Here is a 26,933-nt window from a genome sequence, read left to right as displayed (position 1 = left end):
AGACAATGTTGCATTTATGGATCCATTGAGAGGAAAATACATATTTAAAGAAAATAGAACGAAACACATTTCACCAAAAAAAAATTATGCATAAACAAGTACATTTAAGTAATAATTTGATGGATTTGTTCATTAAAGCAGTATCAACCTCAACATTTGAGAAGTTGATATACAACATTAGAATGCATTTTCTCCGAGATATCAAGTTTTCATCTTGGGTATAAATATAAAATATGCATTATATGGCTTTTCCCTTAACAAGATTTGTCATATTGAATTTTCCTGATAAGGTTTAATGTGACGGCTAGTGTGACGCTTATGACTGAGGGTGGGTCAAAGAGAAAGACTGACATGCTTCTACATCGGAACGGAGAAAGAAAGTAAAAGACTTTATAAGACATATCACAAGTTCACATGGTATGCACACTTTTGAGCTTGATGATGGCATAGATCAAGAAACAAATCCATGATGTCTATCTAACCAAAGAGGACAATATGTGCATATTATTCAATATGTGTACTCATTTTGATTCACTAGCATTTTCCTAGTAAGCTTTTAACGAACATTATTTATTACTGGATAATTAAGAGGGATTGTTATGAATAATAATGTTATAGATGTCCATTTCTTGTTTATTTAGGTCTAGCAAAGAAAAGTTCTTTTAAGTTCTTTTCCTAAAATTTAGTACCCGTTACTTAAAAAAAAAAAAACTTCAAAAGGCTCCCTTGCCCCAATTTTGTTATATTCTTGTGAATAAGAATATCTCCTCTTTTATTTTTTAACAAAGCTTTAAATAGCCACTAAAACACAAAATAAAATCTACATAATACATATTCGACAACCTAAAATATCTAAGCAAAAATTTAAATTTAAACATAAGGTAGTAGAGTTTTCCCAACACTGATTATTCCACTTATAGAGAGCCTTATATCAGCTATTAATCTAATATCATAACACCATCAGTGGGATCTTCATGGAACATCACAAGATCCTATACACGCTGTCAGATAGAACCTGAAACTGGAGTAAAATAAACATCAGTCCACTAACTTCACTGTTATTCATGAATACACGATTCCAACAAAGTGAATTGTTGAAATGCAAGAATTAAAGGATTAAGAATACCACTATACAGAGTTCTATCTTTTCTGCAGCGTACCAAGCAGGTAACCTTGGATGAAGCTTTTCAGACTTCTAAATTAAGAAACCAGAAACTCTGGCCAACAGATATACCTTAGCTGAGGCAATTACTGCTCATCCTTTCCAGAGTAATAGTAGCGGAATACACCAGAGAAATCCTTTGCCGCATGACCGTTATTGCAGAGCTCTGTGAAGCTGAATTCAGATATGGATTTTAGATACTTCGACAACATTTTAGTCCAACAGACATGATAATAACCAGAAGACATGTTATAATAACATGCTGTTTTGAGAGAGTATTGTAATTTTAGTCCCTCGAGATCGTATGATGAAAGATGAAGAAGATCAAGAAATCCAAAAAAATCAAGAAACACAAGATTGAAATTCAAGAAAAAGAAAAGTCCAAGAAGCTCAAGTTTGAAGATTATTTCCAATTCTTGTTTCTTGAATCCTTTTCTAAATAGGTTTCTTGTTTCTTGATTTATATTTTAGTAGGATTTAATTTCCTATCATTAGTAGGACTTTTATCCTAGTTCTAGTAGGATTCTAGTTTTTTTTATTCTTTTCCTTGTAGAATAGGGATTTTATTTTCCTTGTTTTTAGTTATTTCCTTTCTAGAGTAGAATATGGATTTGTAGTCATAAAAGAAGAGAACCTAGGCCTATATAAAGGGTTCTCATGACTTGTAAATATACTATTCACGTTTTGAGCAGAAACCTAAATTTTGCAATAGAGTTATTTTCTCTATTTGGTGTTCTTTATCCTTGTTTTTGGTTCCAAGCAAGGTGGTGATAGTCTTTATCTTGTTTTCAATAGCGTGTGGTGTTTCTTTATCACGTTAATTGATTTCAAGTGGTGACTTAGGAACTTTATTTGTTTTGATCATTCAAGAACGCGGTTCTTGATTAAAATTCGTTCTAGTTCATACCCAAAACCTTAATTTTCTTTCCATCGTGCCGGCCTCAATACTTACTTGATTTAAACGATTCAATAGTTATTTTTATAGTTCAGTTTGTCATCTTTCACATAGCTTTTGAATCACTTTAATCCAACGCCTATAACTTGAGATACGCCCGTTTCTTGAATCTGCCCATCAAATCGCTTCAAGAACAAGATCCTGGTCGATTGGTTCTTTGTTAACTCGAAGAATCACATCAATTTGGTATCAGAGCACAGTTGAGTAATTTCATGGATTATATGCAAGAAAGAAGAGGACGTTGGGTTCAAGAAGATGAAAAGAAAAAGGAATCTCTTTTCCGCACTAGATGTACCTCACATGGTAAGGTATGTTCGGTGATCATTGATAATGAGAGTCATATTAATGTTGTTTCTGAAGAGATGGTTTCTAAACTTGGCTTGTCAACCAAGCATCATCCATATCCTTACAGCATAGAATTTGAGAATGGTGATGGCGTAGAGGTAACTCGTCAATGCCTAGTTTCTTTTTCTATTGACAAAATATATAACGATCTTGTTTGGTGTGATGTAACAAAGATGGATGCTTGCCACTTATTACTTGGAAGACCATGGGTGTGTGATAGGGGTGCTAAGTATGATGTATACCGTAATAACTATTCTTTTACAAAGGATGGGCAAAAAATCAATTTGGTTCCCTTGAATCCAGAAGATATTGCTAAAAAATCCAAGTGCGTTGATGATTCTTTTGTGACCAAATTACAAATCATTGGTCCCATCAATGTGGAACAGCAAACGGAGGAGAAGAAAGAATTAGATCCACAAGTTGAGGATTTACCTCCAAAGTTTGATGAGGATCCATTGGAGCATCCAACTATTTGTGAGATTGACTTTCCATCTTTAAGTGATTTCAAAAAGAATCCAGATTTTGTTTCCTAATCCACACCAACTAATGCAGTGTATTGCATAGGACCAATAGTGTATGAATATTTGAAAGAGAAAGAGAATGAGTTGCTGAAAAAGGAGTCTATGAATGAGAGTTTAATTTATGATCTAGTTCGAGCAAGAATTATTCCTCAAAAGATTGAATCTTTGCAAGAAAGTGTGGATTTAATATCTCTCAATTTCATTGAGGTTAATGGCTATAATCATGTCAAATATGAGAGCATCAAAATCATCAAGGAGCTCATAAGAAGACATGATTTATTCTCTAACCCTGATCCAAAGGTTCATGAATTTGATTTATTTAAAGGTTTTTGTGGCACTAACTCAGATTTTGCATGCAAATACCACATCGACACGGAAGTGTTCAAGATTTATGAAGATCAAAAGGAAATAAGTTATGATCATGGTTTACACATTGAAGATCAGTTTAAGATGATATGTTTGAGAAATCATGGTATAAAGTTACCACTAAGAAAGTGGGATTTAGTTCGGCCATATGCAAAGTTTTCTTTGAACATGATGAAGCTCTATGAAAAGTTAGAAAAATGCAACTTAGAGCCTGGTAAGTATGGGTTGTTCCCAATTTTTTTTTGGCTAATCTTTCACCGTTTATGGAGCCTTTAGACTCGAGGACGAGTCTTTCTCAACAAGGGGAGAATGATGAAAGATGAAGAAGATCAAGAAATCCAAGAAAATCAAGAAACACAAGATTGAAATTCAAGAAAAAGAAAAGTCCAAGAAGCTCAAGTTTGAAGATTATTTCCAATTCTTGTTTCTTGAATCCTTTTCTAAATAGGTTTCTTGTTTCTTGATTTATATTTTAGTAGGATTTAATTTCCTATCATTAGTAGGACTTTTATCCTAGTTCTAGTAGGATTCTAGTTTTTTTTATTCTTTTCCTTGTAGAATAGGGATTTTATTTTCCTTGTTTTTAGTTATTTCCTTTCTAGAGTAGAATATGGATTTGTAGTCATAAAAGAAGAGAACCTAGGCCTATATAAAGGGTTCTCATGACTTGTAAATATACTATTCACGTTTTGAGCAGAAACCTAAATTTTGCAATAGAGTTATTTTCTCTATTTGGTGTTCTTTATCCTTGTTTTTGGTTCCAAGCAAGGTGGTGATAGTCTTTATCTTGTTTTCAATAGCGTGTGGTGTTTCTTTATCACGTTAATTGATTTCAAGTGGTGACTTAGGAACTTTATTTGTTTTGATCATTCAAGAACGCGGTTCTTGATTAAAATTCGTTCTAGTTCATACCCAAAACCTTAATTTTCTTTCCATCGTGCCGGCCTCAATACTTACTTGATTTAAACGATTCAATAGTTATTTTTATAGTTCAGTTTGTCATCTTTCACATAGCTTTTGAATCACTTTAATCCAACGCCTATAACTTGAGATACGCCCGTTTCTTGAATCTGCCCATCAAATCGCTTCAAGAACAAGATCCTGGTCGATTGGTTCTTTGTTAACTCGAAGAATCACATCAATTTGGTATCAGAGCACAGTTGAGTAATTTCATGGATTATATGCAAGAAAGAAGAGGACGTTGGGTTCAAGAAGATGAAAAGAAAAAGGAATCTCTTTTCCGCACTAGATGTACCTCACATGGTAAGGTATGTTCGGTGATCATTGATAATGAGAGTCATATTAATGTTGTTTCTGAAGAGATGGTTTCTAAACTTGGCTTGTCAACCAAGCATCATCCATATCCTTACAGCATAGAATTTGAGAATGGTGATGGCGTAGAGGTAACTCGTCAATGCCTAGTTTCTTTTTCTATTGACAAAATATATAACGATCTTGTTTGGTGTGATGTAACAAAGATGGATGCTTGCCACTTATTACTTGGAAGACCATGGGTGTGTGATAGGGGTGCTAAGTATGATGTATACCGTAATAACTATTCTTTTACAAAGGATGGGCAAAAAATCAATTTGGTTCCCTTGAATCCAGAAGATATTGCTAAAAAATCCAAGTGCGTTGATGATTCTTTTGTGACCAAATTACAAATCATTGGTCCCATCAATGTGGAACAGCAAACGGAGGAGAAGAAAGAATTAGATCCACAAGTTGAGGATTTACCTCCAAAGTTTGATGAGGATCCATTGGAGCATCCAACTATTTGTGAGATTGACTTTCCATCTTTAAGTGATTTCAAAAAGAATCCAGATTTTGTTTCCTAATCCACACCAACTAATGCAGTGTATTGCATAGGACCAATAGTGTATGAATATTTGAAAGAGAAAGAGAATGAGTTGCTGAAAAAGGAGTCTATGAATGAGAGTTTAATTTATGATCTAGTTCGAGCAAGAATTATTCCTCAAAAGATTGAATCTTTGCAAGAAAGTGTGGATTTAATATCTCTCAATTTCATTGAGGTTAATGGCTATAATCATGTCAAATATGAGAGCATCAAAATCATCAAGGAGCTCATAAGAAGACATGATTTATTCTCTAACCCTGATCCAAAGGTTCATGAATTTGATTTATTTAAAGGTTTTTGTGGCACTAACTCAGATTTTGCATGCAAATACCACATCGACACGGAAGTGTTCAAGATTTATGAAGATCAAAAGGAAATAAGTTATGATCATGGTTTACACATTGAAGATCAGTTTAAGATGATATGTTTGAGAAATCATGGTATAAAGTTACCACTAAGAAAGTGGGATTTAGTTCGGCCATATGCAAAGTTTTCTTTGAACATGATGAAGCTCTATGAAAAGTTAGAAAAATGCAACTTAGAGCCTGGTAAGTATGGGTTGTTCCCAATTTTTTTTTGGCTAATCTTTCACCGTTTATGGAGCCTTTAGACTCGAGGACGAGTCTTTCTCAACAAGGGGAGAATGATGAAAGATGAAGAAGATCAAGAAATCCAAGAAAATCAAGAAACACAAGATTGAAATTCAAGAAAAAGAAAAGTCCAAGAAGCTCAAGTTTGAAGATTATTTCCAATTCTTGTTTCTTGAATCCTTTTCTAAATAGGTTTCTTGTTTCTTGATTTATATTTTAGTAGGATTTAATTTCCTATCATTAGTAGGACTTTTATCCTAGTTCTAGTAGGATTCTAGTTTTTTTTATTCTTTTCCTTGTAGAATAGGGATTTTATTTTCCTTGTTTTTAGTTATTTCCTTTCTAGAGTAGAATATGGATTTGTAGTCATAAAAGAAGAGAACCTAGGCCTATATAAAGGGTTCTCATGACTTGTAAATATACTATTCACGTTTTGAGCAGAAACCTAAATTTTGCAATAGAGTTATTTTCTCTATTTGGTGTTCTTTATCCTTGTTTTTGGTTCCAAGCAAGGTGGTGATAGTCTTTATCTTGTTTTCAATAGCGTGTGGTGTTTCTTTATCACGTTAATTGATTTCAAGTGGTGACTTAGGAACTTTATTTGTTTTGATCATTCAAGAACGCGGTTCTTGATTAAAATTCGTTCTAGTTCATACCCAAAACCTTAATTTTCTTTCCATCGTGCCGGCCTCAATACTTACTTGATTTAAACGATTCAATAGTTATTTTTATAGTTCAGATTGTCATCTTTCACATAGCTTTTGAATCACTTTAATCCAACGCCTATAACTTGAGATACGCCCGTTTCTTGAATCTGCCCATCAAATCGCTTCAAGAACAAGATCCTGGTCGATTGGTTCTTTGTTAACTCGAAGAATCACATCATCGTATCCCCCACCCGTTTAAATGTTAGCAGACCTGCCCCCTTATCCACCCTCAACTATAACTTTATTCACCACTTTGCTCCATTTTGTAACCTAACCAATATTTATCATATCGCATCCACATGGTTCATGGTGGACCAAGTTGTAACGTGCCTTAATTTATTCTAGTCCTGCTTCTCCTTGCAGGCAAAACTCTTTTGGGACTCAAGAACTGAAGATAGTGGTGAAGTGTTCAAAACTTCATGGTCGAGACAATTTACAATGCTAAATGAGTCGCAAAAAAGTTGAGGACATAATCAAGGACCAAAAACTGAATAAAGACATCGATTGAGTCCATGGCCAAGATGTCTTAACTGGAGAAAAGCAATACACAGCAACAAGGTTTATTGACCAGATGTTATTGCAGAAAACAATTTCCAAACTACAAAGAATGCAGCACATCAAAAGCAATAATAACAGCTAAAACATAGAGCACTTTCTGATATTATTCCAGCATTCAGTATTTCCTCAGATATATTATGAAGTCTCTCTGACATGCGATATCATGATACACAGTACACTAATTAAGAAAACAGAAAGTCTACTCTGTTATAACTGTTAGGTTGTGTTCAAAATAGAAAATAGTTCAAGAAAATGTAGTAAATGCCTAGTAAACTCGCATAGAATGTCGCAATTGTAATTGAATAGTATACCTCCAGTTTCATGTATGTGAAAGGAGATGCAACTGAGAACATTACAGATGGCAAAATGCCTAAGCCCCAGATTAATGCGTTGAGAGGATAGATAATAATACGGCCAGTAGATCCTTATTCATTTAAGTATTAGTAAGGCAAGTAGATCCTATAATTAAAGTCACAGTATAGCTTTTATTTCTAACTTCACAGGCCTACAATTTTCTGCAGTCTATGCCACATGAACCATCTTATGTACTCGTTACTGAAGTAGGAAGGGCTTACATATTTTCGGTTTGTGAAGTCAAAGGACACTTGAATCCAATATCTTTTGCTGATGCTGCAGCAAGGTTCAGATCTTTAGCCTGAACAGAGGAGGACACCAACATCCATAACGGAGCGTAGACCCCAAAACTATAATACAAACTACACTATTGTAGACTTCCTAGAGTGTGACTTCAAGTGATTATGCAGCAGAAAGAGAAAATGAATTGAGTAGAAAAGAAAAAGGGAAATAGTTCATAACAAAGTGAAACGGATCTTTGTTTAATTAATGCTACCCTGTACACCTAATGAACTCAGATCTCTCTCTTTAGTGAACACATAGGCATTCAGATGCATCATACACGAGCAATTATTTGCATACTCATAATTACCACAGTGACTAAGCAAAGTATCTCCAGCAATCAGACAGAAGTAAAACCCATCAGAGAACACATTTAAAAGAAATGCGTATTAATGGTGAGCTTCAAAGTGAACCTTGACATGCATTTATAAATGTAGAACTGAACCTTCAGCTTCTCCGATATCTTAGCAGAGCAGGTACATAACATGGTTGTACTATATCAAGACAGGATTGAACACGTACCATCAACTTAGACGCAAAACCTCCAATATAATTCCTGGAAGAAGGCACTCCATCCATCACCCCAGGCACTGGATTATATGTGTCACTGTCATTAGATTCACACAAGCATAAAGTTAGTAATCAGCTAAACCTGGATTTTGTTCATGTTAGCAAGGGACAGATTTAGATGCTACAGACAAGATTTAACTTGCATACTTTTGCTTTCCTGGAGTGTCATTTATCTATTTTCTTATTTTTTGTATGCTAAGGTCCTTTTTGTTATGATCATAAATTAACTTATTTCATTGTGAACCTTGAAGTAGGATAAGGTAAAGGTCTTGAGTGTGCAAGGCAAGAAACTGAAATATTGTTTCAGAATCATAGGTATTTTCACCGAAAGATAAATTCTGAGGGGATTACAAATAGGAGGAAAATACTTGCCCACACACCGGTGCTTACACCAAATAACATTAGTTTAACACGGTTAAGTGATAAAAACGAGATGAGAATACATATTAATTAACCATTTTACGTAATAAATTATATGTAAAAGACATATTTCATGTATTCAATAGTTTGGTGTACACATCAGGTGTGGATAAGTTTATTCCATAAATAGGACAACCTATGAAATCGCTGGACATCACCTAATAGGCTGCATTAAGTTGAGTTTCTTGCAAGTGATAAGAGTAAGATATGGAGTCTACAAATTGGACCATTACTCATAAGGCAGTGATCGGAAAGCAATCAATGACCTGATAGCATTGGGTAAGTTTAAAATTAAATCCTGTTCTAACCTACAGAACTATGTTGTAAGGTTAAAATGTTTAGGGCTCATGACCATCATCTCAATTATAAAAAGCCAAGATCTCATCTGTGTGAATTGGGGTATGCTTCAGCAAAGCTGTTCAAGTTCGATGATCTAATATCAATGATAGAAGCCCAGAAGTCTAATCCTAATCCCTTAAAATACATTCCTCGATTCTAATTTCTGTTAAGCTTGATGATTGGAGATCCTCTGTTTCATCTAAATATAAGCACCTCTCTGCTGGCTTATTATATGTTTGATATAAGGGAAATCAAAGATTCTTATCAACATTGAAAGTAGAAAAGGGTCTTGTTAAGTTTGCGCTCTTGGATTGCTGGGTTGGAAGTATGCTAAAATCTTTTTACATTTGAAGCAAGTCCTTTTGTTATCGCACTGATACTTTTTTCTGCTCGAGTGCTCAAACTTTTGAGACACTTTCTTATTCTTCACTATTTGGTTCAACAAACTTTCAAACTAAAATGAGCATAGGAACAAGTCACTTTTTTCAAGATGCATGGTATTATACTACTGCAGCAAAATGCACATTCACTTAGTAAATATAGATATACACGAAGACACCTCTACCATAAATAAACGTCCTAATAAACATATTGGAACATTGTGCAGGAGATAAATATTTACTAGAGCAGATTATTTTTCACGCAAATTGGTTTCCATTAAGACTTTTGCCTTACTATGGATGATATAGTGCATTTAATACAAGGTTGCAGTGAGTACCTACTCCAACAGCGAGCACTTGAAGAATTGAATATTTGTGTTAGAGTGCTAGCTGAAATTCCCAAAGATTGACCAAGAGCAAAGGCTTCTGACACCCCAAGCATACTAATAGCCATTGCCAAATTGTTGCAGATTTTTGCAGTCTGAGAAAGAAAAAAGAGTTAATGCAACATTAACTTTTTTCCACCATTTTTTCTAGGCAGAAATGGACTTGAGGAATATTAACTCGTTATTATTATAACCAAAGTTCATCTGAATTTTGTTAGTTAGCATTAAGACGGTTCTTTTAAAAAGAGTTTTTTCGAAAACCTTTCTTAAAAGATCATTTGGCAAATTATTTTTTTGGATCTTTCCTTTCCTTATTTACTTTTTTCGGGTCAAGTTATTTCATATTGGCTTTTCATTCTCTTCTTCCAAATGAAGGATCAATAGTTTGGAACACAACGAGGCTATCTCCGTTAATATTCTCCCATGCCCCTATGAAGTTTCTGTCTCACCTACTTAAATTTCTTGAATTCAGGTTTTAAGGACATCATCACAAGATACAATTTTGTATTTAGTTCTTAAACTACAGAATACAAACTATTGCGCTGTAGAAGACTACAAATTGAAGCTAGGTTATGCAGACAATCAACTAATTCTATCTGGCATAAAGAAACCCCCTGCTGATGACCGGTAATCATATACTTCTATCTGCCATGTGCAATCTGGATATAAACATGTATGAGTGTAAGTAGTGGATAAGGTGTCATACGACGCAACTTAAGAAAAAAATCATTTATGTATAAATAGAAATATTTAAATAGATATACACCCAGATGAACAAGACACTGCTTGAAAACAATACAAGTTAACATTAACATGGTCTTGGAAGTAAAGTCTTAAACTACCACAGTCCCAAACCCAAACCACTTAGAAGCTGAATTGTGACAATATGTCGATACTACTTGCAAAAAGTCTTCCATACGCTGCTAAATCTAAGTCATAGAAAGTAACTGCCTGCTACCTATTCTGATACAGAAAGCTGGACATATAACATTGTTTTCTACTGATTCACATCATATAGTTTTATCGGTTCTACTTACAGTGTCTAATCAAGTCTAAGCTGGGAAAACAAAATATAACAGAAGGGCCAAAAAAGGGAATTGGCTTTCGAAGTCTTTATAAGCACTCAGCAGATATGTAAAACTCAAAGTGCAAATTTTGAAATGTAGGTTCAGGACATACCGCTCCATTCCCCGATCCACCACAGTAAATAGTGTTTTTGCCCATTGAGAGAAACAAGGGTTTGGCAGCCGTGTAAGCCTCCTCTGGACCACCAACCTACATGCATATGTAGTTTATTAGCTCAAACCAACAAGGATCTGACTTTGGAAGCCAGAAAGTACAAGAGAGAATTTTCAGTCTGGCATAGGATTATAATCTCCTCGCAATTGATATCCATAAATACGTGTGCCATCCTGTCAGCTAATTCTGATAAGGATAAACAGAGCCCCACTTCCCCTAATCCCACCAACTAAAACAAAAAGAAATTCTATATTTCATTAATCCAGTTTTTCATTGGAATGCCATATATACCATAGACAACAGTGACAACAACATACCCAGTGTAATTTACCACAGACAATTTTTGCTGTAATTTAAAATTTTCGATATCAAACATCTTTGAATAATTCAATATCCAAACTACATATTAGTGTCAGAAAGGAAAAACGTTCATATACGCTCAATTGTATGTCATGAAATGTAAATTACCATAAAAGTTTTCAAATATCCAGCAGTTGAAATTAAAAACAAGTTTAGAAGTTAATTCATCTTGTACTTTAATGCATTGGAGGTGGGATAAATATTTGAGAAATGGATAGCTTAGAAAAGAACTACGGTATTACATTAAAGTTTTACTCCCTTCCCAAGGCCATAGTTAGCAACAATTACTACTACTAGTACACGAATCTTGAGAGACCATGGCTTATGAGCTTCTAAATCTGTTGAAGGCACTGAGACTTAACAGGAAACAACAAAACTTTTAATGTCTCACAGCCAGTCACGTAAGAAGTGCGTGGGTGTGAAATTATCATGAAACCACACTTAAGAACCGCTTAAATTGTAGAAATACCATGAAAGTAAGAGTCCCATTCTCTGCAGCAAGAACACCGCCAGAGACAGGAGCATCGAACACAGCAGGAGCCTTCCAGCCATCTGCAAAGACAATGGTGAATTTGCTAAAAGACCGAAACATCATGTGGATATAATCTTTACCCAATACAGGAAAAACAATAGTCATTTCACATGTTGCAAGAAAGCCATGTTTTTGTGCGAAAATGGTAACAGCATAACATAGTCTGTGATCCTCTGAAAATCTTCCTCACGCTAGATTGTATAGATCTTATGTTGCATGCAAAGCTGAAAATGCATGTCACTGTGAAAACCTCAATGTTTTGGTTGACAAGTTAGCAACTTGATCAACAGATTTCATATTCATAAGATTGCATTTAATTCTCGCCATAGAAGAAACTACACATGCTGAAGAAAGGTTATCCATAAATAAGATAAACTAGGCTCAACTGTTTTGGAATTTCAAATCAGATGTTGATGAGAAAGGAGTATGTTTGCTTTGTTTTATTGGTCTCCCTGTGGGTAACAGAGGTAAACAGTGACTTATATGCCTATAACATACAATAAAAGTAGCTTATGACCAGATATTAGGTAGTTAATACATATCACACGCTCTATCAACACTATGCGGAAGTTGTGAAGTTAATTCATTTTGTCACTTAATATACCTCTCTTGTCTATCAAAGAACAATTAGACACAGCTGCAGAGATCTTTCTTGATGTCTGAGGATCAATTGTAGAAGAATCAATAAATAGCCATGGTCTGAGTGGATTACCACCACTAAGAAAACCATTTTGTCCAGTATAGACATCCAAAACCTGTATGATTAAGAATATATTCTTCATATGGCCAATATTGTAACATATCGAACTTATCATCAACAACAATATAAAAGCTATACAAAATGTTATGCAAATCTCACATGGTTTGATGACGGTAACATTGTAATAACTACATCACTTGTCTCTGCAACTTTTAAAGGCGAGTCTTCCGTGAGAATGCCTTTGTCCGAGAACATCTTCATAACATTATGATTGCTGGGATAAATAAAAACTGATGAGCTCAAACTCAAAACAAACTTCATATGAATTGATTTGGACCTGACCAATCCTTTAAATCGAATAACGCATCAACATATAGAAGGATTCCTATTCTCAACCACCCTATTCCACATTGTGCTACACCAAAATCACATATAAGAGTGTCCAAACACGCAATTTCTGTTCCATAACACAACATAGCTACATGAAAGATACTACATTAGATCCAATTACATATGGAACTAAGCTAAGTTGTGACACCACCTAGGCTTATAGATTTAATTCTCACTCCCTATCCACTTCCCCTTTCCCTTTCCAACCCTGCTTATGTAATAGAAGGAAAAAAGGAATTGACGTGTGATTGATTTTACAGAGTAAGCAACCATAAATAAGTGAATAAAGTTGAAAAGCATTACATGTCATGTACCGCAACCTCGTGTCCAGCCTTAATCAAGTTATCGGCCATTCTTGATCCCATGTTTCCAAGTCCTATAAATCCAATTCTCTGTGGAAGATCCAGATAATAATATTATTACTAGCAAACTTGAAATGTAGGGACATAGGAAAACATTGCAGGAAAAAGACATGAGAGTTACTATTAAATAAGCCGAATAAGAAGGCAATTTTATACTGAAAAACACAGTGATCGGTTTCAGTTAAGTTTAAGAGAAGAAGGCAGTAAAGGAAAATAGAAATCATCAAGCAATTTTATGATCAATTGATAAATTGAATACAGAAAGAGAACAGGAGTCCAAAATCTTCAAACAAACAGATAAAACGAATTCAGCTACTCTAAAAGTAGCCAATTCAGGCATTCAGCTACTGTTAGTCCAGTTAAAAGTGGAAAATAATAATAGGAGACCAGTAACTTGAAAGACCAAAAAAAAAGAGAAGAAAGCTAGCTTCCTTACACCAAAAAGAGAAGTGTCATTCAGTGAAGAGTAACTGCGAATTGGTGAGAAGGGTGAAAGTGAAGAAACCAATTTGTGAAGTGATGTGAGCCTGAAAGTAGCCATAGCTGCAAATTCTTGAAGATGAGAAGTAGAGTGGGCCCTTCCTTTGTTTAAATATGAGTCAGCTTACTAGTAGTTCATTGCGTGTACTCTCCTGATTTTGTCTGACCTGGAACCGCAATCCTGTAACAGAGAAGGAAGAAGAAGTAAAGATGTATTTTTATGATTTTATTAATTAGGGGATTTCAGTCTAATTTGGGCTTCACGGACGGGTCAGAAGAGAGGGCCTTTTGTTTAGCTAGTATTGGGCCCAAAGCTTGGCCCAAAATTAAGATAGTCTTTTATTCAATACCCAAGGCACGTGTAGCCTGTTAAGTGGGCTTAGTATTGTCCTTTATATAGAGGTTGTAACGGATTTGCAAGGTATGCTATGTTGAACCTGAAATTTCTATTTTATTCTTGTATTTCTTTTTTGCAATTAATTATCTAAAAATTCCCAAAAATAGTCTAATCCTCACAATTTGGTATCAGTAGCCACGATTTTGGCTCAACAATGGCGGCTAATGATGCGATGACTCGCACTGCAGAAAACGCAGAGAATCTGAAAACACTGGAGAACAAGTTCATCGCATTCACTGAAGAAACCGGCAAAAAGTTCGATCAGATTCAGGCAAAACAAGACTTGTTCAGTACTAAACTCGACGAACTGAAAGATTTCGCTGCATCTTCCAAATAGGTAGAAGAGATGCTGATGAACTTAGGATTAGGCGATAGAACTTCAAGGACGGATACCAGTGTTCCTATGGCGGCAGCGGCGGTTGCAAATAGAGATGATGGACAGTCCTCGATGGGAAGTCTAAGAGCTCAAAACCCTACCTCTCAACATAACATGACCTCAACTGCTTTTAGAAATCTGGTACTGCCCTCATCTCCCTGTACCGGGAAACCCTAACTTTTCCTCCATTCAAACTGTTATGTCCCGTGTTTTCGCATATTTGGAAATCGAGAAAAATGAATAAGACTTGTGTGTTGTAAGGAAATATTTTGATTCTAGATAATATGACTATGTTGGTTATGAAACTATTGGTGCTAAGTCATTGGGGAAGGCCAAGGGTAAATTTGGAATTTCGGAAATTAGTTTCAGAAATTACAAAACGAGACTTCAATGGATTGGGCCAAGAAAAATTTAACAAAAATTGAGGCCCAAGGTTAAGGGGTAGCCGGCCAAAGGCCTTGGCCCATGCCCCACTTAAATGGTCATGTGAAATACATGTGACCATATTAGTCAAGCTTGTATATATTTGAGTATATCCATAGAAAACTCTAGAGAAAAATCAAAACACTCAACTTTGAGCTAATAGCCCTCTCGGCCGAACCCATTTGGAAAGAAAGGAAAAACAATTTCTAGCTTTTGTTATGACTCAAAAAAACCTTGTTCTTCCCATATTTGTAGTGTACTCAAGACGCTCTTCAACGGGATACAATTAGTTTGGCGAAAGGAGCACGTTTGCGACAAATCGGAAATTCAAGAAAAGGTATGAATTTTGCTACTTTAGTGTTGTGGAATTGGTATGAATGTGTTAAGGATGGAGAATAGACGAGAATCCCGTAGTTTTGATGTGTGTGCAAAGCCGTGTGTGTGTGTGTGTTTGGTGTTGTAGCCGTGACCTATGGGAAGTGCAAAGCCATGTGAATTTAATCTTGTGTAGTTGTTTGTTGCGTTGTTGTGACCTTTATAACGTAAATGGATGTTTAATGAATCGAATTGGTGTTGGAAAATGATTTCGGAACATTATGGGAAAGTATATACCTTTGGTATATTTGTGTATATCATTGTATATCCATGATATTAAGGCTTTAAATATGACTTATGGTTGTTGTTAATGAATTCGGAATGAAATAATGCAAGTTAGTATGTTCGTCGGAATTGTTGACGTTTTGAAAGGAATATGGAAAGTGACGAACTTCTTGAATTTATGTATAATGTTGGAACATAATTGGGATGTGATTGAATAATCTTGAATGATTGAATGAATACAATAATGTGGACATAAGTTTGGAATTGTGAAGTTTGAATGAAAGTTGCCAACTTTTATAGTAAAGAAGAATATTGAAGTTAGAATGATTTAGTTGTGGTTTATGTTGTTTGTGACGTTTGGGTTGTTGTTGTTGATGTTTATTGAGCCGAGCTAAGTCTCGGGGGTGTTAGATATATAGGGGAAGTGCTGCCGAAATTTCGGTAGGCAGAAATGAAGTTAATGGAATTTTTAAGCTTAAGAATCTCTAATAGGTAACTTTGACCATTTGCAGATTCTGGACGAAACGGGATTTGATTTTGGGGTGAGCATAAGACGTTTCTAAGGTATGTAAAGCTTCCCACTTCTTCCTTTGGCATGTCTTAGTATGTTAGGTTGATATCGGAACCCCGGGAGCAATTCTGCTCCTCGAAATCCGATCTAGAAAATGGCTACTATTCATTCAATTCAATTGAAGCCTAATGTTCCTATTTTGGCTAGAAAGCAATCAAACGTCCGAAACTTATGCAAATGCAATCAGATTACTTTGAAATCTTTATGTATGATCTTATAGACCCGAAATGTTCATAAATTATGTTCACCACCTCGACTTGACCCGGGGTGGGCCCGCTAACCCCGAGATGCCTTATTTGTCCTACTAGGCTCTCTTTTTTGGATAAGCTTCGACCAAGCATCTTCGATTTTGAAATTGTCCTCTATGAAATAATGTTCGGAACACTATGATGTAACAAACTATGTTTTGAGCCATACGTACCACTTTGGAAACATTTTGTGAAATAAACTTTCGTACTAACTAATTATTTGACTATTTTGGTTAATGAACTGACTTATGAAGTAATCAAGTTTTGAAAGGCTATTTTAATATACAAAGTGCATTGTTTGCTCACGACTCCGCTCGTGCCTTATTATGACTTCGTTCACCGGTTCCCGGGCCGGTTATGATTCGTGCGCTCTATGATGATTCGGTCGTATGCTGTGTTACGGTTCCCCGAGGCCTCGCCATAGGGCCGGGTTCCGTTTGGAGTTATGCTGTGATATGGCTGTGGTATGATACGCTCATATGTGTGTGTTCGGGGATGTACGGAGATTTGAACCTTCTGGTGTTATGCTGTCTGTGGCACCAGCGTCGGAGTGGTGACCACGTTCCTGAGCTTTGCATGATTCTGTTTGCATTATGTATATATGATTTTGATAAACATTTTGATATACTGTTCGGCATTTCTCTCTTTTGTATTCTGTTTGCTTTCAGTTGTGGCCTATATTTTTGTACTCCATGCTTTACATACTCAGTACATCTTTCGTACTGACCCCTTTTCTTCGGGGGCTGGGTTTCATGCCCGCAGGTACAGACGCCGGTGATCCACCACTGTAGGCTCCACTTCTGCTATTTCGGAGTACTCCCTTGATTCGGAGTCCACTTTTGGTATATATATATATCTTCCGCCATGTATATATTTCTGCATAACTGACTATTTGGGTACGGCAGGGCCCTATCCCGTCATATGATTATGTCGGTCAGTTTAGAGGTCTGTGGACATGTCTGTGGGTTATGGTCAGTCTGTATGCTTATGTGTATATGTTGTTTGGGCGATCCCATACGCCGAGGCGGCCGGTCCGCATATGTTTGTGCATTGCTTGGATTAGCCCTGTGTGGCCTCTATTGGTGTTTGCTGTGTACAGGGTTATTCTGGTTAGTCCGAAAAACAAAGGAAACTCTGCCGAAATTTTTTTCTGGAAATTATCTGTATTTGGAATATAGCCTTGTCGGCTTCTGCTATACATTTGAATACGTTTGATAGATGGGTTTGGGTGCCCAGATCGGGCACTAGTCACGGCCTACGGGGTTGGGTCGTGACACAAACCCCATTCACTACAGAGACCCTTTTTTCCGTACCACCAAGCCCAATCACCTCCTCCACAAAAACACCATTAAACCCTACTGCTACAGCCTACAGAACCCCCCCTCGTACCGTCACCACAATACCACCCCCTCCAACCCTAAGCCACTATGACCCAAATTTCGCATATATACCTAGCCGACCCAACCAAATAAGTAACCAAATCCCTTTTGGTTCATTTTCGCAAAATGCTTCGGGCTGGTACACTCCGAGCCCACAATATTCCACTGGGCCAAATCACTCTACAGGGTTTAGGAAGGCCCCACTAGCAAAACTTGCCTTTCCGAAATTTGACGAACTAAACCCCAGAGGGTGGATTCGAAGGTGTGAAATTTTTTTTTTTACCTCTATTAGATACAAGATGAGGCCAAATTGACGTATGTGGCCTTGCACTTGAAGGACTTTGTGGACAATTGGTATGATAGCTATGTGGTGGACCATGAAGGAAAGGTCACGTGGGCATATTTACTCTTAGATATTTGCCAATGTTTTGGAAATTCCTTACCGGTTAATATAGTAGCCGAATTTAATCGGTTAGAACAAACAAAGGATGTAGAAAGTTACCAACGGAAGTTTGAAGAGTTAAGGTGCCTAGCAACTTTAATTAATCCGGGTTTAAAAGAAATTTATTTTGTATATTGTTCATTGGGGGATTAAGTCCGGATATACAACCTTTAGTACAAAATGTTAACCCGACGACCTTATTAGAAGCCTATAAAAGCGCCAAATTGTTTGAAAAATCCATGACTGCTTTGTATAAACAAATTTCGTCCAAGCTTACTCCAAAAGGCAGCCAGGCCCATTCTAAATTTGCCCTATATCAGCCCAGTTACAGAGCACCAGCAGTGGTTAATACTAAAGGGGTCAGTGCTGCCAAACCTTTAACCATTGAACAAATGAGGGAGAAGAGTTTGTGTTTCAAGTGTCATGACAAATATTCACCTGGTCACCAATGCAAACCCAAAGTGCTGCACTTGCTGGAGGGTGAAGAATGCATTGATGCACAAGATGTGTTAGAACCCGTGATGGAAGAGGGCCAACAGACCCATGAAGAAGGGGAGGTTTCACTGTTGGCATTAATGGGCCACAATAAGGCCCCATCGACCATCAGAATCGAAGGGTGGGCCAAGAAACACAAAGTGGTCATATTAATTGATAGTGGGTCTACACACAGCTTTGTGGAACCCCAGATTGTCAAGAACATTCAGGCCCAAATCGAAACGTTACCTCGTTTGCTAAGGGTCAAAGTTGCTAATGGCCAATTTGTGTTTTGTGATAAGAGTTGTAATAATTTTAGTTGGGCAATGCAAGGGCATGAATTTAAATTTGATATGCAATTACTGAAAGTTGGGGGCTACGATATGGTCCTTGGTATGGATTGGGTGGATTCGGTTGCCCCCATAATACTCCACACAAGACCAGCGAGTATTTCTTTCTTCCGTGACTCAAAGTTGATCACACTACAAGGCATCACTGGGTCATCAGACATGGAGATTATTGAGGCAAAAAGAGTGGACAGGGTGATTGGAAAAGGACAATGCAGTTATATAGCTCAGTTGCTGCTTGTAACTACGACGCCTAACCTGATGGAGGAAATTCCACAAGTAGTAATGGAGTTATTGAACCGTTACGTTGACCTTTTTAAGGAACCAACTAAACTTCCCCCTCCACGAGCGTGCGATCACCATATCGAGTTATTACCTGACTCCAAACCAGTGAACTTAAGGCCTTATCGTTACTCTTTTGAGCAAAAGAATGCAATTGAAGATATGGTGGCGGAAATGCTTAAGGCTCAAATTATGACCACGAGTGTGTCCCCATTTGCATCACCGGTTCTATTAGTTAAAAAGAAGGATGCAACGTGGAGATTATGTGTGAATTATCACCGACTTAATCAGATAACGATAAAAAATAAATACCCAATTCCGGTGGTTGAAGATTTACTTGATGAATTGAATGGAGCAAATTATTTCTCTAAGCTACGAGGCTTTTTGGGCCTTGCTGGCTATTGCCGAAGATTTATCAAGCACTACGCTCTCATCAGTAAGCCACTAACGAACCTGTTGAAAAAGGGTAATTTCCAGTGGTGTGATGAAGCAACAAAAGCATTTGATGAGCTTAAGCAAGCTATGGTTTGTGCTCCGGTGTTAGCACTGCCCGATTTTGGTATTCCTTTTGTCGTTGAGGTGGATGCTAGTGGTAAAGGGGTAGGCGCAGTTTTGACTCAAAAGGGGATACCAATTGCATTTTTAAGCCAAGTTCTTAGTTCTAAACACATGGACTATCAACTTATGAGAAAGAGTTAATTGCATTGTTAGTTGCTGTGGATAAATGGCGCCATTATCTTCAACCCAGCCACTTCATCATCAAAACAGACCACTTTAGCCTAAAATTCCTAAAGGATTAACGGATAACCACATCCTTATAACACAAAGGAGTCACCAAGTTGTTGGGCCTAAGTTATGAAATACAGTATAGAAAAGGGGCTGATAATGGGGCAGCTGATGCACTCTCTAGGAAGCACGAAGATGCAAGTTTCCATAGTCTTACTACCACACAGCCCTTGTGGATAGAAGACATCCTAGAAAGCTACAAGTATGACACTCAGGTTCAGGATCTGCTCACTCAATTAGCAGTCAATTCAACGGCATCAACAGACGTTAAACTTGAACAAGGAATTCTAAGAAGGAAAGGAAAAGTATAGGTGGGTACCAATGGCCAACTTAGAGAAAAGCTAATTGGGGAATTGCATTGCACACCATGAGGAGGGCATTCAGGTATCCTGGCTACTTATCTAAGAGTTAAGTCTCTTTTCTTTTGGCCTAACTTACACGAAGACATCAAAAACTTCGTGAAGACTTGTGAGGTATGCCAACGCAACAAAGAAGAAAATGTAGCTTACCCCGACTTATTATAGCCGATCCCCATTCCTAAGAGAGCTTGGGAACATCTAGCTATGGATTTCATCACTGGATTACCCAAATCTAAAGGGAAAGACACCATTTTGGTGGTGATTGATAAATTCACCAAATACGCTCATTTTTTTGCATTAACCCATCCCTACACGGCTAGCCAGTTAGCTCAATTATTCTTGGATAACATATGTAAATTACATGGGGTACCGAGCTCTATAATCTCAGGTAGAGACCTAATATTTGTGAGTACCTTTTGGAAGGAGCTTTTCAAAGAACTACAAGTACAACTCAAGCATAGCACAACGTATCACCCTCAAATCGACAGACAGTCGGAGAGACTTAACCGTTGTTTGGAAACTTACTTGAAGTGTATGACAGGACATAAACCAACGGACTGGAGCAAATGGCTATCTCTTGCAGAATTTTGGTATAACACCAACCATCACTCAGCTATAGGGATGACACCCTTCAAGGCCTTATACGGTTACGAGCCACCACTGCCGTCCTTCGAGCTGATTGCTCAAACCAAGTTGGATTTCGTTGACCAAATCCTGAGAGAAAGACAACTGATGAGTAAAGTGCTACAAGATAACCTCATAAGAGCTCAGAATCGTATGAAACGCTATGCTGACAGTTGAAGGACAGAAAGAAAGTTCGAAGTGGGAGACTGGGTGTTCCTTAAATTACAACCCTACAGACAAACATCAGTGGCTTTAATCAAAAATATCAAACTTTCAGCAAGGTTCTTTGGACCCTATGAAGTGATTCGCAAAGTAGGACCAGTTGCTTATGAACTCCGTCTTCCTCAAGAATCCAAGATCCACCCCGTATTCCATGTATCGCTTTTGAAGAAAAAGGTTGGCGACAAGGTTTTACCTTTAAAAGATCCTCCTTATTGCACCAACGAAGGACAGATTTTGACAGAGCCGATGGCCATTCTAGAACGTCGCATGATAAAAAAGGGAAACAGATCCATAGGACAGATCCTCGTTCAATGGGCTAATCTCCCACCAGATAAAGCAACGTGGGAGGATTACACTATCATCAAATCGCAATTTCCAAATTTCGTTGACTGAAAATGAGAAGGGAATTTTTAAAGGGGGATGGAATTGTAACATAGAAGGAAGAAAAAGTAAAGATCGTATTTTTATGATTTTATTAATTAGGGGATTGCAGTCTAATTTGGGCTTCACAGACGGGTCAGAAGAGAGGGCCTTTTGTTTAGCTAGTATTGGGCCCAAAGCCTGGCCCAGAATTAAGATAGTCTTTTATTCAATATAGCCCAAGGCACGTGTAGCCTGTTAAGTGGGCTTAGTATTGTCCTTTATATAGAGGTTGTAACGGATTTGCAGGGTATGCTATGATGAACCTGAAATTTCCATTTTATTCTTGTATTTCTTTTTTGCAATTAATTATCTATAAATTCACAAAAATAGTCTAATCCTCACAAATCCAATGCCCAGAGTTTAATTCAACTAATGGAGATTGACACGCTAAAGTTTTTTTTTTCACCCGGTGTCCGGAGTCCGACTATATCAGGATTCATGTCAGGTAAGGCCAATTTCTGGGGGAGGCGTTCCCTAACAAAGATTTTTCCATTACCCAAATCAAATATGAGACCTCTGGTCAAAGGAGAATCAGCCTCATCCACTGGACCACATCTTTTGATGGTGACACGCTAAAGTTATTCCGACTATAATGTATTTTAACTTGTTATATACATAAGTTATTTACTTAAGAAAACCTATATTGTATTTTAACTTATTATACAGAAATTATTTACTTCCATTATTTCAAACTTATACTCTTTCCATCTCAATTTAAGTATCGCTTTAGCTTAAACTATCATCTCAAAATAATTATCACTTTATGAATTCAAGACTAAAGTTGAAAATTATTTCCAACTATACCCTTAGAACTAAACAAGCAGCACCTTTTAATACTACTAAATTCTGGAAAAAAATCCAATAAATAGGGATAACTTAGTAAACTATATCTTGTATGTTTTATTAATGAGTGTAAAAAAGCTAAAGTGACAAATAAAACAGGTGCACAGAAATTTAACGGAAACCTTATTTTGCATTAAATCGTAATGAATAATATGTGTGTAGACAATAAAATTCTCGTCGAGAAAACAATAATCAAGACAGGGAAATATCGCAGCAATCGTCGCATTTGATTTCAAATATGAATGTTACAATCTCAATGAATCCTCTTATTCTTCTTTACAAATATAAATCCAAGGGATTTTGAGCTTGATTTTGAACTTAATTTATTTGATCTTGCCTTGTACTTGAATTCAAGGGCTTTTGAGCTTGATCTTGAATTTGGTGCTCTTGATCTTGAACTTGTATTTGAATTCAAGGGCTTGAAGCTTGATCTTGAATTGATTCGTCACGAACACTTTGATGGCCGCCACGAACAATAATTCTCAGACGAACAAGTGAATTTGATCTTGAAGGCCTTGGTATTTAATTTGCCTTCGTTGACTTTGATCTTGAACGCCTTGCTATTTGATTTGCCTTCGTTCTTGATCTTCGGGGAATTGAAACTTGTAGAGGGGTGCTTGAATTCTTGCAGCTTGTAGAAAACTTGTAGCGCTTGATTCACAGGCTCCCTCTGGCTTCTTATTCTGAATTCTCCTCCCTCCTCTGAATTATGAGACCCCTATTTATAGTTGTAGGATGGAAGAGTTGTGATAAGGACAAACCCTCTCTGACCAATCAGAATGAAGTGACATGACCACATATGATTGGGCGGAACATGTCACTTGTACACTAGGCATGTTGCGTCATGCTGACACGTGGCATGATCATATTGGCGCCTTCGTTTGACTTGACATGCCACGTCATGTGACACGTGACATCTATTTGGGCCTCTAGGATAAGATGATATCTTGGGCTTAGTAAAGTGGGTTCATCATTTGTAGCCCAAACTAATGGACTAGCCCAATAAAGTCGAACCATCAACTAAATTCAAATTTATTGAACTTAAATAATTAATTCAAAATTATATTAATCCACAATATTTATTTGGAGTAATATCTTGAATTTATATAGTCCGAATTTCTCGTTGATTTAAATTTAATAAAATTTCATTATCTACAATGTGTTTTTCTCGACATATATTTGTTGAATTGAGATAGAATAGCTCCAAGGGCAGCAAATTTTAAGTGTAGAGAAGCCATAGTTGTGGTATAGGAAATGTAGGTTCTAAATGTCCCTTTTAAGTTTTCTCTTACCATCATATTGTGACTAAGCTGTCTTTGTTGTTTTGTTCATTGCTTGTGATGTATATATTCACGTGTTTTTTAGCTGTTGTCCTTTATATTTGTATTGACCTCTATCCCGCCCCTCCTTTTCACACAGAAATTTGCAATTTAAAGTGTTAGTATTTTATTTTTACATCTTTAACTGTAAATGCAATTTGAACTGTTTGCATTAAAAGTTGCTAAATAGCCCTTTCTCTTCCCTCGTTTAATTGTGAAAGATTGCAAAATGTAAAAGAAGATTGAGCTGAAATTTTTTGTGTATATTCCATCATTTACAGTGTTGTATATATAACTAGCTAAAAAGAATCATAAGTACTAACTGTCTATACACTTGTCCTTCTCCTATTTGTTTCCTATCTAACAAACTCTTATTCCAAAAATAAAAATACAGAAAACGTATTTACTAGGAAAGTTCTAGAATATACAGCTGTAGAATACAAGTATATTCCTTCTACAGCTGTACTTGTTGAAGGATTGAGCATGTGAGCACAAATGGGCTTTTCTAGATGAAACTTATCGTGGGCTTGTAGATGAATTGTAGCTACAGGCCCATACTTAAACTAAAAAAGGTCCAGCCCAGATATATATCATATTTTGTATAGCTTGCATCCGTGTGGAATATTCCTTTCTTATATACCGACATTAACATAATTATCATCGAAGTCCTTCTATTCTTTTCTTTTTATCATTTCGTTTTGAAGCACAGGTAGTCTTCTTCTCCGGTGAAGTTCTTTCGTCAATAATTCCAACACCCACCCCCCCCCCCCCCCCACCCCCCAAATTGGAGGGGAAGGAACGAACACCTAATTTGTTCAACAGTAGATGATGAGATGTACCTGGAAGGGGTTTGGTGAAAAGATCCGCTATTTGAGAAGAAGGGGGAAGAAAAGAAAGTGAAATCAGGCCATCAAGATATTGTTGGCGGACGAAGTGGCAATCCAAATCAACGTGCTTCGTCCGCTCATGATAAACTGGGCTTTTAGCGATGTGAATCACTACTTGGCTATCTGAATGGAGAGGAATGGGAAGAGAAGGTGAAAGAGTTATATCTGTTAAGAGACGAACAAGCCAAATCAACTCAGCGATAACTCGACGCATAGATCTGTACTCAGCCTCAGCGGATGAGAGTGAAATAGAAGGCTATTTTTTAGATTTCCAAGAAATGGGACTGCCACCAAGGCTAATATAAAAACCACTCACAGATTTATGAGAATTCGGGCAAGTAGCCTAATCGGAGTCGCAAAAAGGCAAAAGAGTAAAAGAAGGAGAAGAATTGAGGAAAATTCCTAAACCAGGGTCCATAAGAAGATATCGGAGTACATGATGTGCAGCCAAAAGATGGGTGTGATGGGGGTTTTGCATATAAACAGTTGCATCTGAAAGAGGACAACCCATGTCTGCTCGTAATTTTTGAGTGGGATCCAAAGGTGTATGAGCAGGTTTAAGATCAAGACAACCATATTCAGAGAGTAGTTCCAAGATAAGTTTTCTTTGACTGAGAATCAAACCCTGTGGTTCCTGGATGACTTCAATTCCTAAGAAATAATGTATGTCTCCCAAATCTTTGATTTTAAATTCAGAGTCCAAAAAGATTTTCAAAGCTTGTAATTCAGCTCCGTTGTTGCCAGTAAGAAGTATATCTTCGACATAAACGTCTACTATAGAAATAGAAGAACCATTAACCTTTTAGAATAAAGAATATTCATTCAAAGAATGTATAAAACCTTTGAATCGTAAAGCTGCAGTTAACCTTGCGTACCACTGTCTCGAGGCTTGTTTTAAGCCATAAAGAGATTTCTTGAGACGACAAACCTGAGTAGGATCAACAACTTTCATATCGGCAGGGAATTTCATATAAACTTCTTCATCTAATTCCCCGTGAAGAAAAGCGTTATTAACATCCAATTGATAAAGTCCCTATCCTTTCTTGATTGCAATTGCTAAAGAACATCTAATAGTAGTTATTTTCACAACAGGGCTAAAACTCTCTGTAAAATCAACTCCCTCTTTTTGGATATCTCCTCTAACAACTAACCGAGCTTTAAGCCTCTCCACAGTACCATCAGAATTTAGTTTAACTTTTTAAACCCATTTAGTGGGCAAACCCTTCTTGTCAGGAGGTAAAGAGACCACCTCCCATGAGTCATTAGAGATCAAAGCTTCCAATTCCTTAGTCATAGCATCTTGCCAACCAGGGTAAAGAATTGCTTGGGAAAAAGTAGTAGGTTCTTGAATTTGAGACAAAGAGTTGTGATAGTGTTGGTTAGAAATATATAGAGCAGAAAAACCAAAAGGGGAGGCAGAGATAGGAGATGAAAAATAGATATCAGACACAGTAGATAAATGTACACTATTGAAGACATAATCTTCTAAATAAGAAGGGGTTTTGACAGCTCTAATTGATCTGCTTAGAAGAATAGGACCAAGAACAAGTGGGGAATTGGCAGGTGGAGTAGGTGTTGATATAATAGGGCCAGGTGGGTCTGAAATAGGAGAAGATGGAGTAGGAGAGATGGGATCAAAAGAAACAGTAGGAATAGAAGTAGAGGACACAGGTGTGACAGAATAAGATAAAGAATCAGTAGCAACTTGAGATATAGATTGAGTAAAATGAAAAATAGAAACAGGTGTTTGAATAGAAGCAAAGGGGTAAACATCTTCATAAAAAAATGACATCTCGGGAAACAAAATACTTCTGAGAATGTAAACTAAATAATCTGTATCCCTTTTTGCCAAAAGGGTAGCCAAGAAACACACAAGGTTCCGCCCTAGGGGCTAATTTTGATCTACCATGAGCAGAAGTAGAAGCAAAACTGAGACAACCAAAACACCTAAAGTGAGAATAGTTAGGAGGATGTTGAAACAATCTCTCATTAGGTGTTTTAAAAAAATAGTTTTGTGGGGCATCTATTGATTATATAGGTAGCAGTCATCAAAGCATCCCCCAAAAATTTATGTG

The 26,933-nt window shown here is 36.8% G+C and overlaps 1 protein-coding gene across 4 annotated transcripts; it reads right to left on the bottom strand.

Moving 5' to 3' along the window:
* Nucleotides 1-708: 708 nt before the first annotated feature.
* Nucleotides 709-14,057, bottom strand: LOC132631565 (probable 3-hydroxyisobutyrate dehydrogenase, mitochondrial). 4 transcript variants are annotated; one of them, XM_060347144.1, is made up of 11 exons: nt 13,813-14,057; nt 13,318-13,406; nt 12,784-12,898; nt 12,529-12,679; nt 11,862-11,944; nt 10,973-11,068; nt 9,746-9,888; nt 8,221-8,305; nt 7,638-7,717; nt 1,235-1,336; nt 709-1,021 (listed from the first exon to the last, which is right to left on the bottom strand). In XM_060347144.1, the coding sequence occupies exons 1-10, from the start codon at nt 13,915-13,917 to the stop codon at nt 1,249-1,251; spliced, it is 1,035 nt and encodes a 344-aa protein (XP_060203127.1). In that variant the 5' UTR covers nt 13,918-14,057; the 3' UTR covers nt 709-1,021; nt 1,235-1,248. The 4 variants fall into 4 exon arrangements, 2 of the variants coding, with proteins under 2 accessions (XP_060203127.1, XP_060203128.1); XM_060347145.1 differs by having other exon boundaries at nt 709-1,015; XR_009578882.1 differs by lacking the exon at nt 7,638-7,717 and having other exon boundaries at nt 709-1,015.
* Between the last annotated feature and the right edge of the window lie 12,876 nt (nt 14,058-26,933).

Source organism: Lycium barbarum, chromosome 3, assembly GCF_019175385.1.
Source record: "Lycium barbarum isolate Lr01 chromosome 3, ASM1917538v2, whole genome shotgun sequence".
Lineage (NCBI taxonomy): Eukaryota > Viridiplantae > Streptophyta > Magnoliopsida > Solanales > Solanaceae > Lycium > Lycium barbarum.
Note: the sequence above shows the minus strand (reverse complement) of the source record. Positions and strands in the feature narration are given on the sequence as shown.